At 43.3% G+C, this 18,338-nt stretch overlaps 1 protein-coding gene across 1 annotated transcript in view; it reads left to right on the top strand.

The window, feature by feature from the left end:
• The window catches only part of SYTL5 (synaptotagmin like 5), a 164,336-nt gene extending 158,965 nt beyond the window's left edge, over positions 1-5,371 (top strand). Inside the window, exons 16-17 of the mRNA XM_075059764.1 lie at positions 2,075-2,283; positions 3,500-5,371. Of these exons, the coding sequence (XP_074915865.1) occupies positions 2,075-2,283; positions 3,500-3,642 (352 nt within the window). The 3' untranslated portion in view covers positions 3,643-5,371. The remainder of the gene's footprint in view (positions 1-2,074; positions 2,284-3,499) is intronic.
• The last annotated feature ends 12,967 nt before the right edge of the window (positions 5,372-18,338 follow it).

The following is an 18,338-nucleotide window of genomic DNA, read 5'->3' as shown; positions in this document are numbered from 1 at the left end:
TATCTCCACCCACCGGGAGCGAGGCCGCTCTGTCTTCAACACCCCCATGGTGGCTAGATTCCTTAAAGGTCTGGACGTCTCTACCCCCAGGTCCGCCACCAGCCCCCTCTTGGGATCTGAACCTGGTGTTGTCCCGTCTTATGTCCCCCCGTTTGAACCACTGCTACGTGTCTCCTCCTACTTGTCCTGGAAGACGGCATTCCTGGTGGCCACACTTCTGCTAGCGGTGTCAGAGCTGCGCGCCCTCTGGAAGCCCGATATCGTGTCCATCGCGACAAAGTACAACTAAGCCGCACCCGCCTTTCTCCCAAAGTTGCTCGGCCTTTCATGTCAACCAGACATATTCTACCCGATCTCCGAAACCTCATCGCCGCGGAGCAGCAGTTGCACTACTTAGACGTGCGTAGGGTCTCGCCTTTTTATATAGAACGGACAAGCCATTCCGCAAATCCAGCTTTTGTCGCCTATAGCGACGGGGTTAAGGGTGCCTGTTCCCTCGCAGAGGATCCTCATGGGGACGTCCTGCATACGGGCCTGTTACGACCTGGCCATTTCCCATCGGCAATGTGACCGCCGCACTCTACTAGGCCAAGCACACGATGGCGTTCCTGCGCGAGTACCCACCAGGAAATCTGCAGGGCAGCGACCTGCCTCGTGCACACCTTCGCTTCCATTATGCCCTGGTCCAACAGTCCAGGGATATGCAGCCCGCGCTTGCGTGTTACACACTGCACCTCCACTCCGACCCCACCACCTAGGTAAGGCTTGGGAATCACCTATCGAATGGATATGAGCAATCACTCGAAGAAGAAAACACGGTTACTCACCTTTGTAACTGTTGTTCTTTGAAGTGTGTTGCTCATATCCATTCCACACCTTCCCCTCCCCACTGTCGGAGTACCAGCAAGAAGGAACTGGAGGCGGGCCGGCAGGGTAATATTACCCGCGACGCGTGCCACTCTAGGGCGACCTGCCGGCCCGCTGGAGTTGCTAGGTAAAAGTCTTCCGACGAACGTGCACGCGCGGCGCATACACACCTACTGGAATGGATATGAGCAACCCATCTCGAAGAACAACAGTTACAAAGGTGAGTAACCGTGTTTTTTATGTAAGTGGAGCTTGAACCAGTTTCCCTTGGACACACAATTTTCCATCAGGTTACAAGGTTTTTCAAAATATATTTTCTATAGCTGAGATGAACCCATAAACTGTACTGGGGGAAGGGTAGGTACAGATTAGGGAGATTTAGCCACTACTTTGCCTTTGAAAATAATATATTATGTTTATAGAGTTTCAAGAAAATAGTACTCTGGGAAAAATATAAGGCTTATGAAATTGAAAAAATTGTCAGACTTCAGAGCATCAGGGACTCTGTGTTTTAGCAAGGAATTAGGCTTCTGGTGTAAATACAAATATAAGCTTATTTCAGTTCATAAGGGATGATGATACCATCCACCGACCAGCTGCTAATGTTCCTTCCCTACCACTCACTCATTTTTGCCCAAGTTAGGTTAGATATGTGTATCATCATGTAATAATGTTGCTTCTCACCATGAATGTGAAACCCTTAACTCACATGGAGAAGCATTGTTCTCCATGAGGAATCCCATTGAAATTGAGAGTTTTGTGGGTAAGGGCAGTGCCATAACCTGCGATACAGGAGAGCTGGATTCAATTCCTGTCTCTGAGCCAGACAACCTGGACAAGTCACTTGGTCCCAATTTAGCACAGCACTTAGGCATATGCTTAACTTGACTTCAGTGGAACTTCAACATGTGCTTAAATGCTTTGCTGATTTGGGGTTGTAATCTCTCTCTGCCTTGGTTTTCCATCTATAAAATGGGGATATACTGCTTCCTTTCTTCCATCCTTTTTCTGTTTTGTCTATTTAGAAGGAAAGGTCATCAGGGAATGGACAGTTCTCACTATGCATTTGTACTGGACTCAGCACAATGGGGCCCTGATTTTGGTTGACTTCTAGTTGATACAGTAATACAAACGATAAATATGACTGACCTTAAGTCCCATCTACCTGTTTTTTTCTTCTCTTTCTCTTTCTTTCTGTCCCCCTCAGATATCTGCTCCCAGATAACAACAAAGCAACAAAACATAAAACTCCTCTAATAAAGAAGAGTGTGAACCCTCACTGGAATCACAGCTTCACTTTCAGCGGCTTGAATCCTACGGATCTACACAACGTATGCCTAGAACTGACAGTCTGGGACAAGGAGTCACTCTCCAGTAACATCTTTTTGGGAGGTGTCCGTTTGAGCACTGGAAGGGGTAAGGGCCATGTTTAACTGGAAATCATCACTTTCTTCAGCACGTGTCTCACAGCCATGTAAAGGATGGGAATACTGTGAATATAGGGCACAGAGGAACTATGAGAAATGAAAAAAGGGTGGCTTAATAGCCTAGAGGCAACTTATTTCTTATGCTATCCAGTGAGAGACATTAGTTTGCTACCCTATTGTAACTATGCTTCCCAAGCCAACCAGGACTGGGAGAATTATGGAAATATTTCTTACAATCTGAGTGAGAAATGAGAGTTTTGTGTTACTCAACAGCAACCTTCTGGCTGATGAAGGGGCAGCTATGAAGAGAGAGTCATCCATTCCTTCTCAGCCAGGAAGACAGTGGTTGTGGGATAGAGCCATGTTGGGAAATTTTGCTGGCCTCTGCCCGTGATACCAAAAGGACTTTAGTTTTCAGCTAATTGATGACAATCCAATGTCTTTCAGGATATCAGATACATATGTTACTTATTTGTTTTTTAAGCTTATATAGATTGTTTTTTAAAATTATAATGGGGAGATGCTGAATTTACAGCAAAACCAGACAAAAACCCAGCCAAACCCAGGCTGACCTTTTACAGTTTCAATTGCATCATTCTTTTTGAGATATGTCTAAAAAACTTTGTTCATTTACTTATGAAATACTTCTGGTTTCCTTGTTGTTCTTTATTTTCCTTTTATGATCTGCCAGTTTTTTTCCCTCAGTAGATAAGTGTAAACCCTCCTCACCAGAAAAATCCATAATTTTTGTAAGGCAAATGCTTGATATTAGTGTCTTTCACACAGTAGTGCAGTGAAGAAAGACGCTGTCTTTCTGTACCCTCTTGAGAGAGAGAAAGTGGGTGAGGTAATATCTTTTATTGGACCAACTTCTGTTGGTGAGAGAGACAAGCTTTGGAGCTACAGAGAGCTCTTCCTCAGGTCTGGGAAAGGTACTAAGAATGTCACAGCTAAATAGAAGATTGAACAGATAGTTTAGTATAGGTACTTTCCCAGACCCGGAGAAGAGCTCTGTGTAAGCTCGAAAGCTTGTCTCACTCAGCAACAGAAGTTGGTTCAATTAAAAATATTACCTCAACCACCTTGTCACTCCAATATCCTGGGACTGACAGGGCTACAGCTACACTGCATATACCTTCTTGAAACAGATAAGGAGCCATATTAAGTTACGTCTCACTCGCTCTCCACGTTTTTGGAATTGCCAGGTGTAAGTAACGGGAAGGAAGTCGATTGGATGGATTCCCACGGGGAAGAGCAGCACCTCTGGCAAACGATGATGGACAATCCTGGAGTTTCTGTGGAAGGTATATTAATGCTGAGATCTAGCATGGGAAAACGCAGACTCTGAGAACAAATGGCTTGCACAAGGATAAACTCCAGCTGTTTTGCTGACGTGACTCTTAACTGTTGTGGGGTACCACAAGGATGCCTGGTGTTAGTGGAATTCAGTCTGTTGTAATTTTGCACATGTGAAAGTGGGGAAGAAAGACTCCTGTTTGCCTTGGATTTTACAGCTCCAGAGTTGGATTATAATGCATTCTGCACTTTTGTGTATCCGTATTCTTAAGACAATGCTCCTTACCCTAGTGAAACTCCTACTGAAGTCAGTAAGAAAGATACCTGAATATAGAATAGAAATCAGGCTTTCTTTGTCTCAGAGACAAAAATATGGTCTACTAGTGTCAACATCCATGAAGAATATGGAGCAAGCAAATGCTTTAGTCATTTGATGAGTAATGATTATTTATGGTATAAGCCAATTTGAAGCACTATCAAAAGTTTGGTATTTGAAATGAGATTAGAAACCACCAGATTCCAAGCAGTCTGAAAGAATAATTAGCAACATCCCTTCCCCCATTTACGTGTTCAGTTATTTGAACTGTGCATGACAGCAAGCCTTGCAACAAGCATCACTACAAGAAAAGCTGATACACTGCACACAGCAGCCATTATTTGAGTATTTAGAAATAGGCAGCGGATGTGTGGATATAAGATAACAGGAATGCTGTACTCTGTAGTGATGCGTGTGCTGTGTATTTCAGTGCACCATTCAGAATGCAAGCTATGGTTCCCCCAGATCAAAGAGCCTCTTATGAAAACAGATTATTATACATCCCTAAGCAGCTTCCAGAACTAAGTACCGTTACTTATGGCTGCATTATAACTTTTGCTTATAACTCATTTAATAATTCAGACATCACTGTACAGAAGAGGAGAGAAGTTCAAACTTCTGTCATAACTGATGAGATGTTGATGTTTACCCACATGTGCTGTTTCAGGTTTAATGAACTAAGTCCCAATTCAGTAAAACATTTAAAGAAATGATCTAATTAAGCATATGCCTAACTGCTTTGCTGAATTGGGGTTTAAATGGGGAAGTGTTCTGAATGGGATGGAGTCCTATTCAAGCATATCCTGCTGATTTATTAATTATTAACCATGATATGATTTAGAATGGGATTTTGCTGCTGAATGTTACTAATATGAGTCCTTGCACTTATAGCACTAATGCATTTTAATATAAAAATGATTTTAATTAGTCCATGTTAAATGGCATAGTTGTTCTCTATTAATTTGGTTTCCAAAAGACTGCTTTGTGTGTAATGAGATCTGTCCTGCTCTCAGTGCACACCACCAATCTTAAATTTCTGCCTGCTCAGAACTAGACCCCCATGTGTACAGAGCACAATGTTTTCTACACCTGCTTATGAGCTGTAGCTGGGCTATACAGCAGCAGAACCATAGCAAGGAGAATAATTGATCCTTACCAAATATAACGTGTACAGTATTTGCAGATTCATGTGATACACTAAGTTCAGCACTCATGTGCTATGGTGATAGGTACCTTATACAAACCTAAAAAACAGCAATAAATTGGGTAAATTACATTTCATCTCAATGATCCATAATTAAAATTGTGCTCCTTGTCATCAACAGTAAATACATCTACTGCTATTCTCATCCTTAATTATTTTTCAAGCATTTTACTTTTGGGAGCAAGAGAGTATCACTGTGAAAAATATTTAGCAGTCACAAACAAAATAAACCAATAAAAAAACTCTGTCACCTCCACCCCATATATAAGTACAGATTATCTCTCTGTTCTTTTTCTCATACGGTCAGAATTCAGAACCTAAAGCTTTCTCTGAAGAAGAGTTATCACAATCATGCTTATTTGAGAGGTAAAAATCCTGCCATTCACAATGAAACAGCAGCTGAAGCCCCAGGTTTTATGACATGAAGTACTAATGGCTAAATAACTACAGCTTGAGTTTTGTACCTGAAACTGAAGAAATGCCCTGTCCACTACAGTTATCTCCCATTTACAATTGAGGCTGAAACCTTCAAATTGTATGGCTTTTCTCTCCTTTCTAGTCTTATTTTTTGCTGTTTCTGGGTTTGGCTTGAGTGGCATGAAACTGCTGAACATGTCAGAAGTTACCTATTAAAATAATAATGTACTAATGTTAGGTGGAAAATATACATGTTTTTAAATATCCCTTTGTTTGCATTACAAAGAACACCTTAGGTTACTAAAATAGATTTCTAAAAATCTAGGACAAGGCTTTGAAAAGTGACTAGTGATTTTGGGTGCCCAATTAGAGATGCTTTAAAGGGCTCTGATTTTCAGGAAGGACTGAACACACCTCCTCTGATAATCAGACCCCTTTAAAGCAGCTCAGATTGGACACCCAAAATCAGTAGCTGCTTTTAGAAATTCCTGGCTGTGATTTTCTTTATTCCATTTGGCTGTTTACATTTGTTTACTTTTGGAATTTCACTCAGTTAGGGCAGTGAAAAGAGACTACTCTGTTTCTAGTCAATTTTACTCTCCTATTCTCATGCATTTTCATGGGAGTGAGGGTACTTCTGTTCACAAAAGCCCGGAGGAATGTATAATTGAAAGCACAGAAACCAAACAGACAAACACACCCCAATGCACTCTTTTATTACATGTTTCTTTTAGTTTCACAATAATTCTTTTAGAAATGGGTTTTCTTCAACAGTTGTCCCCTCAAAAAATGTCCTATAACTGGGGCCTAAACTACCCCATCTCTTTAATGGACTCAGAGTCTGGATTTCCTAAGGGGTTTACATCAGAGAGATGTTTGTTTTAAGAGTGGTTACGTTACACTGACATGGAGGCTCAAACTCTGTTTTCATTTATGTGTTTGGCAAAATTTTAAAAAAGTAACAGTTATTAAACTAAAGAAAATGATTGAGGGTAAACCCTGACTCTGTTGAAGGCAGTGGGACCAGGAGTCTTAGCCTAAAAGGTTGAGTAGCATGGGCCAGATAATGAAGAGGCTCCATCCATTATCTGTAGTTTTATATTAAGTGTATAGAATAAGACAATACATTCCAAGTAGGAAGTATTTCTGTTAGGAGGCTGCTGTTTGTTTATGGATGGGATCTGGGCAGTGCAGTGAGTCTCTCACAGCTTAGTACACACAGTTAGTTTTTGTTCTATTTTAATGTGTGCCTATCACACATGGCTCTAGTGAATCAATGTCGTAAACTCCAGCAGCTATTTAGAAAGCTTTGCTCTTCAGTGGTGTGATCAGTACATTTGTAGAAAGCATTTGGTGTGTGGAAACCATTATCACATTAATAATACCCCTTAAGTACCTGTTCTCTTTTTTATATAAATGGTGTATGGGATGGGGAAAGTAGAATATAACTGATCACACATCTGACTTTTTGTTTTCCAGGTATTTGATTAATTGCTTATAATTCTGTGCCATTATGTACTGTGTGTCACCAGACTGAGCACTAAGATGGCCAATAAGTAGGGTTACCAGATAGCAACTGTGAAAAAAACAGGATGGAGTCGGGGGCTAATAGGCGCCTGTATAAGAAAAAGTCCAAAAAAAACGGGACTGTCTCTTTAAAAATGGGACATCTCGTCACCCTACCAATCAGGGACCAAGTTAAAACCTCCCTTGCATACAGATTTGTGGCACTGCAAGTACATGAACAATTACTCAAGGCAGATTTTTACAGAAATCTCAATCTAATTACTCTTACATTTAACCCTGATTTATAAATTCTAGTCCTAAATAATAAGACTTGACACAGTAGATAATTCTAAACTATTCTTTAGCACAGTTTTATATAGCTACAATACTTGGGAACAAGAAGAATCTATTTTTAACAGTATTGATTTAAAAAAAAACAAGTCAAGCACAATGCAGTATATTAAAATATGTATTTTTCTAACCATTGTAACTACAAAGCTTCATTCTCTACCTTACTTTTCCCCTAATAATCAGTGGGTTTGACTTATTTAAGAAGCATGAAGTTACAAACATTAAAAGCTATAATAAAAAATACAAATATCACTGTAAAATCTTGAGCCAGAGCAATAAACATCTCCTTACACAGCCTTGTCACTGCCCATTGCCCAGGCATCTTGTCTCTAATGAGAGTTGACATTTTATCAACACACCCCTTTTCTTTGCTAATGGGCCATGGGAGGGACATCGCAAAGGCATAGAGGGAACCCCTTCATCCTCCTTCGAGAGTCACGCTGTCATTGCTTTTCTGTGACCCCATCACAAGAGGTTCCAACATCACTTCCTCAGCTGGCAGCTCAGCAAAGTGATTTTGTGCCAGCCTTCTCAAGGGGCTTTTGCTGGCAAACCTGAGAGGAGGGTTCTGGGTGGTAAGTGCCATTTATCATGGTACATTGATTAAGTCGGAACCTTACCACATCGTGCCCTCTCCGATAAAGATTACACTAGGGAGACGTAAAACTAGCCGTTGCTTTTCAGAGGAAAGGTTTAATTGTGTAGACTCATGTTATATATTTCCCTGATTGGTTAGCCTGTGTAATTTGACACGCTTCTGAGTAGTGTTCTGGAAGAAGTTTACAAAAGTACAACAGTAAAGCAAGCTTTGAATATCCTAAATCATTGATTGAAAAGACTGAAATATAGGAGGATGACAGTTGAAACTGTGTTCCCTCCCCAATCCCATCTTCTTTTCCTTTTAATTTGGATCACAGCCACCATTAAAAAGGGGGTTCAAAGTCATAGTACCACAGACACCTTGTCTATCAGCTCACACACTACAATAAAAGTTGCCCCTGAATCTTCCCATAGTTCTCCCTCTCCCACTCACCCCTCCATGTAGCCTTCAATAAATCCTCCACTAAGGATCACATCTGATATGTCAAATTCTTAAATTCATGCTGGCCTCAGGTGGCAAGGACCCTGGGCAGTGCGTAGCAGTCACAGGCCCACTTTGATACTGGCCCTACTTCTTTTCCTCATTATAAAGGAGAACTGAAGTTTTATTTCCCAGCCTGGGATACTGGTTTTTATCTCTTTGCAACAATAGCAAAACAACACCACCACCACACAATCCAACACCAGCAAACAAACAAATGGTTCTTTCTTAGAGCTGACCTGCATGCAGAATGGTAATAATGCATTGGGAACGTTATTCCCTAGATTTTTCAAAATAATACATATTCAAAGATGTTGAGGGCAAGATTTAGGAGGCCTGGGATACAGGCTGTGGGAAGGAGTTGGATCTGAGCAATTTCCACAGAGGATGGCAAGCTCTAAGTAGTAATGGTGTATTCTTCCTTAATTGTCCATGAGATGTACTAGACCATGTTAGTGGATTCCAAACACTGTGCCCAGTGGGTGAGGGGTGCTGTCTGACATGGTGGTGGTGATAATGCACATGCAGCTAAATAGTGTATATTAATGCTAGTGCGTGAGCCTGAACTTGTGAACAAGTGGCTTTTGGTTTGTTTTTGAGAATCTATCCTTCCCACAGCCTGTGTCATGATTTACATTAGCTATTGCAATAGTTCTTATTTGTGACCATGAATTATACACAGCTGCATACTTCTAGTCCTCTTCCGGAGAACTTGATGCTTTTTAGCCTTAGGCTGCTTTGGACGGCATGAATGAACTCCCCTTTTACTTACTTTTGGGGTTTGTTTAACAACAAAATTAGTCTTTGTTACAACAGTTAGAGAATATCATGTGTCCTCTTCTTCTGAATTCTTTCCTGTTCAAACTCTCTGTTGCTAGCTTTCCATTTGGTACAATTAGAGTGGAAATGAACACTATTAGCATTAAACGATATTGCATTATAAGAAGCTCTGCCAAAATTGAACCAAAACTTTCCTGCCCAGCTTGCTCTTGTCCTTTCCTGTGTACTGTACATTCAGACTTGTGGACTGTGGAAGAAGATTGATGGTGAACCCATTTGTAGTTATTGTAAAGTACAATGTTCTTTCGCTTACAATAAAATTAATTAAAGATGATGCTGTGTTCCCTTCTCTACTAAAATGCTTTACATGAAAACCCTTGGGCCCCTTCCAGCGGACATGCTGTTGCCCTTTTCTAACAATGATGAACAAGAGACTTCATCTACATGCAGTCAGTAATACTAAATGTATGCTACGAGCTAAAACCTGATAGGTGTAACGTCACTGTACTTCTTGTGTTCTTTTCTCTTGTCCTTTCTGCTATTGCTTTGTCTTCTCTCCCTCCCTGAGCTGCTCTTTTTATGTTAATTTTTATATTTTTGTTATGAGTAGATTTAATGTTTGTGAAAAGGAAGGTCTAAAAGTGCTGATTTGAGCCAGGAATACATTATTCTTCACTACCCACCGGAACAAATCTTGGTGTAAACCCTCTGTAAGGACCCTCTACTACCTATCTCATTCTGACAAGCACCCAGTCCCTCCCTCCCCAACCTGCTAAATATGTCCAATTTCAAGGTGCTGTCCACCTAGAAATCCAATTGTGTTCAAAGGGTTAACCTTGCAGCTTAGTGTTATTACTAATCACTACCTGTCTTTTTAAGCAACACTACTCTGTTTCAGGTTAATTCACATTTTCAGCCACATCACACGACAAACAAGTAGGAATGAAATTGCACCATCCTTGATTGTTCAGTATCACTGTGGCTTGCCCAGGTGAATGTTCTTGTCTCATCTTCTAGAATGTTTTCTTATTTTGCCCAGCTAGCTTTTCCAGGTTAGTGGGGTTTGTTCTTCTGATATGACTCACTGAAAAACTAGACAAGGCAAAGAATTCCCACCCCCAATAAAGCTTCATCTTCTGATGAAAGACTCTGGGCCTGCCTTGCTCACCTGGTTCTGAGCTATCACAGCAGTAGAGGCCTCTGACTGAGCCTATCAGCTTCATACATCTTGGCATGGCTCACATATGTCATTCCACAGCGAGCCTCTGCTTCTCAGTGGCAGATATCTCTCTTCTCCTCACCATTCCTTTCTAACTAGTGTTCACTGCTGGCTCAGGCCTTTGTGGAAGTGGGAGCCTGGCTTCTAAAACCCTCAAGCCGTCTGCAAATAAAAAGCCAGTAGCAATTATGACAGAGGGGATCTTTGCTAAGCCATTTCCAGCCTCCACTCTGGCTCCAACAGCTTCTGCAAACATAACTTGACATGTCTGTTTGGCAAATGTATTGCCTGCAGATCCCTATGCATAACTTCCTCTCCTTTTTCTTCACCTGAAGCCCTGGATACCCCAGACTGCAATTTATATGGGTAAATCCCAATACACATGCACTGACCTGAACACATTTAAAAAAAAAAAAAGAAGTCCCTCCTGGGTGCTCGTGTGAGTACTAATCTGTACGGCAAGTGCTTTGTGCTCAATAGAAATGCCCACCATCATTCCTGGAGCTCCTGTTTCACTGTGATATTGCGCTATGTTTTGTATTACTGACTAGTTGTATTCAGATCTCATTGGCTGCTTGTTTGGCTTTAGAATGAGAGTTGTTTTTATTTATTTACTCCTCTCAGAGCTACAGGCCTTCCTGCTTGTAAATGGTTTCCTTTGGGAGCTGTCGCAGCAGTGGGTGGCAATTAGCTACACATCAAAATATTCTCCAAGGCCATCGGTACCAGTTTTCTTGTGTGATGTGGATGAGAGGCCCAGCGATTGGGGATTAACCTGAAACAATAGAGAGAAACCATGTGCAGGTTTTAAAATTGTCTCCTTTGAAGCCATGTAGCCTTGCTGCTACTGTCCGCTTTCTAGCAAGTCACAGAACCAGAGGAGTGTCTGTAACCCCCGTGTCCATGCCCTACACACTATTGTAATAATCTTTGTACAAAATGTGCCTTGTGTGGTATCATTTAAAAACTAATTACTTACTGGTCATTAATATTCGTATGTGATGTACATATGTGATGTGTGTTAGGAATTATGGATATGTGCTGGAATTATGACTAAAGTGTGTTTAAGCTGAGCAGGTCAGGGAGAGTGGTTAAACAGGTCTACCCTAAACAAAGGAATGTGTGTTTACCTCAACTTACGTATCAGCAGTAAAGAGGGCCATCAAAGTAACAAGGAGACGGGGAAACTGCAGGAAACAGAACAATTTGCATTTTAGCAAACACCAGCAGGGTAAGAGAGTTTGAAGTTTCCTTTACCACCAGACTCCATTGCCTTCCTCACTGCTTGACTAAACCTTACTTTAAGGGGTATTCTTCAGATGAATCCATTTCTGAGGTTCATTAGACTGTAAAGAAAGGGGCAGAGAACCCAGCGTTCTCCTTCACCTAAGAAGACAAAGCAACCAGCTTTCTAGGGTTTCTGAAGGAGATTCTGCCCAAGGGAGTGTGGGGTCAGCCACCATCTTGCTGGATGACTTATGGGTGAGAAAACCATCTTTAACGAAGTTTGTACCTTGCTAGGTTAAGTTTTCATTTTCATTTGCTTGATCATTTCTAACGTTCTCTCTTATAACTGAACTCTCTTAAAATCCTATCTTCTTTTATTGATAAACTTTTTTACTATTTATCTATACCTGGGGTCGGCAAACTACAGCTTGCAGGCCAGATCCGGCCCCTCTGAGTTTTGGATCCAGCCTGCAGGAGTGCCACCCCCGTGGCACCTCAGGCCACACGCTGCTCCCAGAAGCAGCCTGCACCACGTCCCTGTGGCCCCTGGGGGATGAGTGAGCAGAGGGCTCTGCATGCTGCCTTTGCCTGTGGGTTCCTCCACCAAAGCTTGCATTGGCCCCAGTGCGCACCACTTCCACCCTGGAGCTGCTCCAGGTAAGCAGCACCGGGCTAGAGCCCTCACCCTGAACCCCTCCTGCACCCGAACTCTCTGCCCTGAGCCCCCTGCCAGCACCCCATTCCCTGCCCTGAGGCCCCTCCTGCACCCCAGTCCCCTTCCCTGAGTCCTCTCATACAACCCACACCCCTCCTCTGCCCTACCCCTTGCCCTGAGCCCCTTCCTGCACACCGCACTCCCTCCTGCACCCCAACGCCCTGCCCCAGCCCTACATTCATGGCCCTGCATGCAATTTCCCCACCCTAATGTGGCCCTCGGGCCAAAAAGTTTGCCCACCCCTGGCCTATACCAACAGTGCTGTGTTTGAATTAAGTGAATATCAACTCCAATTGATGTGGCAAGCTGTTCAGTTTTCACTCTTTAAAGGAGCAAAGGGAACTTCGTATTCCTCTGAATGTTGCAGGAGAGAGCTGGGCATTGCAGAGCACACAGGTTTGGGAAAGTTCAGGACTAGGGGTCCGTTGGGGTTACCTGCTAACATCAACCAAGTCTGGTAAAAACAAGAGTGTGTCTGTGATAACGGCTGGCAAGCTGTTGGATTCAAAGAGGTGAATCAAAGCTGTCCCGCAGACAGAACATGAAGTGTATGCTGGCTGACTGTGTCTCTCCCCCAGGCAAGAAGCTACAAATAGAAGCAGCATTTTGTGGCACTCCGGGTTATAATGCCAGTGATGACACAACTTCTCACTGGTCTGAATTGCACTCCAGAACGTGACTGTCCCACTCCCTCTTCAAGGAACAAGGCACCAACTTGGCAGTAGCTGATTCTCCCTGTTCCAGCCAAAGTGGCCTGTAGGGGCTATGCTGATAGATGACATGAAGGAGTTACTCTGTGTGGCACACCTGCAGTGCTGAAACTCCTGCCAATCTAGGTAGCAAAAGGCTGAGGTAAGGATCAGAGCCTAGAAATTACATGGTGTTAAAACTAAATAACCTGGAGTTCAACACTCACAATTTAGCCTTTGTCTTTGTTACAGTGTGTGTGTATGTAAAAATGGTATGTGTTAGTAGTTGGAAGGGTAGAATGCTGCACCTTACTAGTGGACTCTCTTGAAATTGTTTTGCTCCAATTTCATTATTTATGCTGTATAATCTGAGACACGCCGTCATCTAAATACTGAGCTATAATAAATCTGCAAACTGATTTTATTAGCGAGTTGTCCAACATCAGAGCAACAAGTTATTTGTGTTTTAAATTATCCGAAATATAAAACCTTCCAGCCTCAGGGGGTAGGAGGAGACTTCAACAATAAGGAAACACACATTGCATTTCCCCTTTCAGTTTTCAAGTACTACGTGTCTGTGTGGTGGGGCTTTGCTTCCTAAAAGAGAGCTTGTTAGATTCCCTCCAGGTGTGGGGAAATTATGCCACAAATTGCTCTGAGCTTAAGAAAAATTGCTGTCTAACACAACCAACCATAGCTGTGATTTTTGTCGCTAGTTCATGACAGACAAAGTAAACTGCTTTCCTGGTTTAAAATGTTCGGTTTTGTTTTATTATGCTAGTTTCGGAACAGGAATGAGTTTCTCATGTTGTGCAGTGTTGATGTAGAAGCCCTTGTTATGCTCCAGAGTTTGTTGTATGAAACAACTAGTCAACCAACCTCAGTAAAAGGTGGGAAATCTCCATGGATCCTGCTTCTGGAAACCATCCCTATCCTCTGCCACACATCCATGTTTTAACAGAGGGTTTTCATTGTAGCAGACCATGTCTTTTTCTGCCAAACCTACTAAATTTCCTACAGATGTGCAAGTATCAGAGCAAAAATATAAGTCTATGCTGTTTCTGGAGGGCGGAAAGTTCACAAGCAGCAGGAACAGAACAATCTTAGGCCTGGTCTACACTACGACTTTAGGTCGAATTTAGCAGCGTTACCTCAATTTAACCCTGGACCCGTCCACACAATGAAGCCCCTTTTTTCGACTTAAAGGGCTCTTTAAACTGATTTCTTTACTCCACCTTCGATGAGGGGATTAGCGCTGAAATTGGCCTTGCCGAGTTGAATTTGGGATAGTGTGGATGCAATTCGATGGTATTGGCCTCTGGGAGCTATCCTAGAGCAGGGCCGGCTCTAGCCATTTCGCCATCCCAAGCACGGCAGCATGCCGTGGGGGGGCGCTCTGCCACTCGCCGTGGCTCTGGTGGACCTCCTGCAGGCGTCCCTGTGGAGGGTCTGTTGGTCTCGCGGCTCCAGTGGACCTCCTGCAGGCATGCCTGCGGATACTTTACCGGAGCACGGGACCAGCGGACCCTCCGCAGGGACGCCTGTGGGAGGTCCACCGGAGCTGCCCGCCACCCTCCCGGCAAGCGGCAGAGCACCCCCTGCGGCATGCCGCCCCAAGCATGCGCTTGGCATACTGTGGCCTGGAGCCGGGCCTGTCCCAGAGTGCTCCATTGTGACCTCTCTGGACAGCACTCTCAACTCAGATGCACTGGCCAGGTAGACAGGAAAAGGCCTGCAAACTTTTGAATTTCATTTCCTGTTTGGCCAGCGTGTTTGCAGAGCTCATCAGCATGTTGTGCACATTGCCGGGGAACACTGCGCAACTCGTACTTTGTGAGAAGTTTATGACCATGTCCCTCTTGTCACCGCGCTGCCATCGCCTCCTCACCTGGTTTTGCGCGAAATGATTGTCTGCTATTGCTCTGACGGAGGGAGGGGTGACTGACGACATGGTTTACAGGGAATTAAAAACAACAAAAGCGGTGGCTTTGCATCAAGGAAAAACACAAACAACTGTCACACAGAATGGCCCCCTCAAAGATTGAACTCAAAATCCTGGGTTTAGCAGGCCACTGATTTCACAAAACAAATTGGGTCAATTTCTTGTTTTGATCCATCTATCTTTTACATCTTAGGGAGGCAGCAGATGGTGCAGTACGACTGCTAGCCATCATCATCTCCTGGGTGCTCAGCAGAAGATGCTGCATTACGATTGCTAGCCGCCATCATCTCCTGGCTGCTTGCCAGAAGATGGGAACGACCTGGCTGAGTCACTCTCATATCTGCGCAGGTGTCTCTGACCAACTTCACCAAGGTCGGGTAAAAGAGCACCTAGGAATATGACGGCTACCAATCGTAACACATGATCTGCTGCCAAAAGGTAATGAGCTGCTGCTGTGTAGCAATGCAGTCCCACGTCTGCCAGCACCCAGGAGACATACGGTGACAGTGAGCTGAGCGAGCTCCATGCTTGCCGTGGTATGGTGTCTGCTCAAGTAACCCAGGAAAAAAGGTGCGAAACGAGTGTGTGCCATTGCTTTCACAGAGGAAGGGAGGGAAAGGGGGGGGGGGTCTGACAACATGTACCCAGAACCACCAGTGACACTGGTTTTGCCCCATCAGGCATTGGGATCTCAACCCAGAATCCCAATGGGCAGCAGAGACTGCGGGAACTATGGGATAGCTACTCACAGCTACCCACAGTGCAACGTTCTGGAAGTTGACGCTAGCCTCGGTACTGTGGACACAGTCTGTCGCCTTAAGGCACTTAGAGCATTTTGTGTGGGGACACACACAATCGACTGTATAAAAACGATTTCTAAAAAACTGACTTCTATAAATTCGACCTAATTTCGTAGTGTAGACATACCCTCACCTACCAAAACAGGTATTTAGAGTCAGACCATTTTCTCTAATGCTCGGAACCATTGCACAATGTCATTTCTGGTGGAGCCAAAACAGCATAGATCAATTTAATGTGTGAGCACTGGAATGGATCTCAGTTTCTATTATATTTACACAAATAGTTCCCTGGGATTTCTGCCTTCTACATCTGAAGGACGTGTAAGTGCCTATTCCTAAGGGGAAAGCAGCATAGGGAATTCTGCCCACTTGCTAATAACTGTCTTCACATCTAGGCTCAGGCCTCCCCCTCGGTCTACTAACCTTTCTGGAGTCTTCAGAGCCTTGGTGTGGTAAAGTCAAGACCGTATCCCCCTTTTTGGCCTTCAAATCCAAGCTCTCTCCAGAGAGGCTGCAATTCAAGATATAGACCAAACTATTGCTTTGTGGTAGCATTTACAGTCAATGCAGAGACAAGCTATTTAACAGCAGAACAGAAGTCCCAGAAGGTGGGGGCTGGAGCGGATGCCAAAGGTGAGCACAATAGGCACCCAACTCCCCCACGCATTTGCATTAGCAAGCACAATACAAAATGTCAAACAAGTAACAATTGTCCCTTATCTCTATGTAATCAGGGGTGAAAGAGCAGCTGCTTTCATCAGGCAGAAGAGGGCCATAGATGGCCCATGTAGAACTACACTTCTGTGTTTCAGTCAGGAGCGCACCTACATTTTCAACCACTTCAATCAATTTCCCTTTATGGCCTAGTGATGTTGTGTTTTGGATTGCCGTAACCTCAGAGCCTGACTAAGTGGCTGTATGACTAGCATCTGTATTTACTTCAGAAGGGAGTTGCAGCAGTGTGTAACAGCACTGGAAAGCTGGGTGCTGTCCTTTTGTGAGCTGAAGCAGAAAAAGAAAACGGTATGTCGTAACTGTAGGGTAACTGTTACCCATTCACCTGTACAGGGCCAGGCACAGACATGCTACTGTCCTTTTTGTTCTCCTAGTGGAAAGGCAAATCTGACTCAAAGCACATATAACAGAACCTGATAAAACAAGAGGATCTACTCCAGCACCATACCTTACAGCACATTCCATTAGCATGCAAGACTGCGCAGTGGCAATTAGCCCTCAGGCTGTAGGTTAAGATATTATAAAATGGACATTCAGGCATCATCAGTTGCCTCACAGGGACTATAGGGCATGCACGAATATTCCTGATGTTCCTCGGCTAACTTGTGTATATATACTTTCCTGCTTTACTCACTTGGCTTCCATAGGAATTACTATTCTTTGCATCCTACTGTCAAGCTTGTGGGGCACCAATTAAAAAGCAGAAACCTTATATTAACTTTGTCTAACCCTCTCAACCCTCCTAAGAAGGAGTAATAGTGCTGAAAAAATAAAACTAATGAATGGTTTAATTCCTAAATTGATAATTTGTAGTTGAGTGGTTTCACAACTCTGGCAATGATCGCTTCTGTGTGAGGTGGTGCAGTGTGGGTGGTCTGACATCCCTATCATCACATCCAAGGCTTGGTCTGGCTCCAAGCTGAAGGAATGAGAGGACTCTTCTAACAAGCTCATTGGACATGAACAAAGTCTATCAGAGAGAACACATTTTTCCATTCACTCATACACCATGAAATGCAAACACATCACCCTCCCTTTCTCCCAAATCCAGTGCCTTTCCTGTTCATTTCAAGATCCAGTTAAAATGGCCCTTGATTTACAAACCCTCTATCAGGAGTTCTACTTTAGCAGACTTCTTATTGCTCTCTCTCTCAACCCCTCATGTGTCTCCCCAACCAATCAGGTGACAGCCAGTACAGGAGCCTCCTTTTCCATACCTTTAGAGCTGGTATGGCATCTTCTCTGTATGTATATACATATATAAACTCTTCTTATATGTTCCATTCTATGCATCCGACGAAGTGGGCTGTAGCCCACAAAAGCTTATGCTCAAATAAATGAGTGAGTTAGTCTCTAAGGTGCCACAAGTACTCCTGTTCTTTTCTCTTCTGCAGCTCCTGCCATCTGAAACAGCCTTCCAGTAGCTTTCCATTTAATTTCAACTCTGTGGAAAAGAAAACTGTTCAGCATTGCCTAGGCATCTGTCTGTCAACTACCATTTATGACTGTAATTTTATTAAACTCTGAAACGTAAGCTAAAGATTGCATGAAGGACACTACACTTCAGAGCTGTTCTGAACAACTGGAGCAGAGACTAACTAGTGATGTTGAGAGATTCTGCATTGAAAACCCGTGCTTCAAAGTTTGGATCAAAATTTTCAACATTACACTGTCCAGAAGAATTTGGCTTTAGGTTTTTGGTTTGGGCTGAACCCTAATTTTGAGATCAGCTTTTATACACACAAGGACCTTTAAACAAAACTATC

The sequence above is a fragment of the Chelonoidis abingdonii genome, chromosome 1 (genome assembly GCF_003597395.2).
Source record: "Chelonoidis abingdonii isolate Lonesome George chromosome 1, CheloAbing_2.0, whole genome shotgun sequence".
NCBI classification, from domain to species: domain Eukaryota; kingdom Metazoa; phylum Chordata; order Testudines; family Testudinidae; genus Chelonoidis; species Chelonoidis abingdonii.
This window is presented reverse-complemented; position numbering and strand designations above follow the sequence as displayed.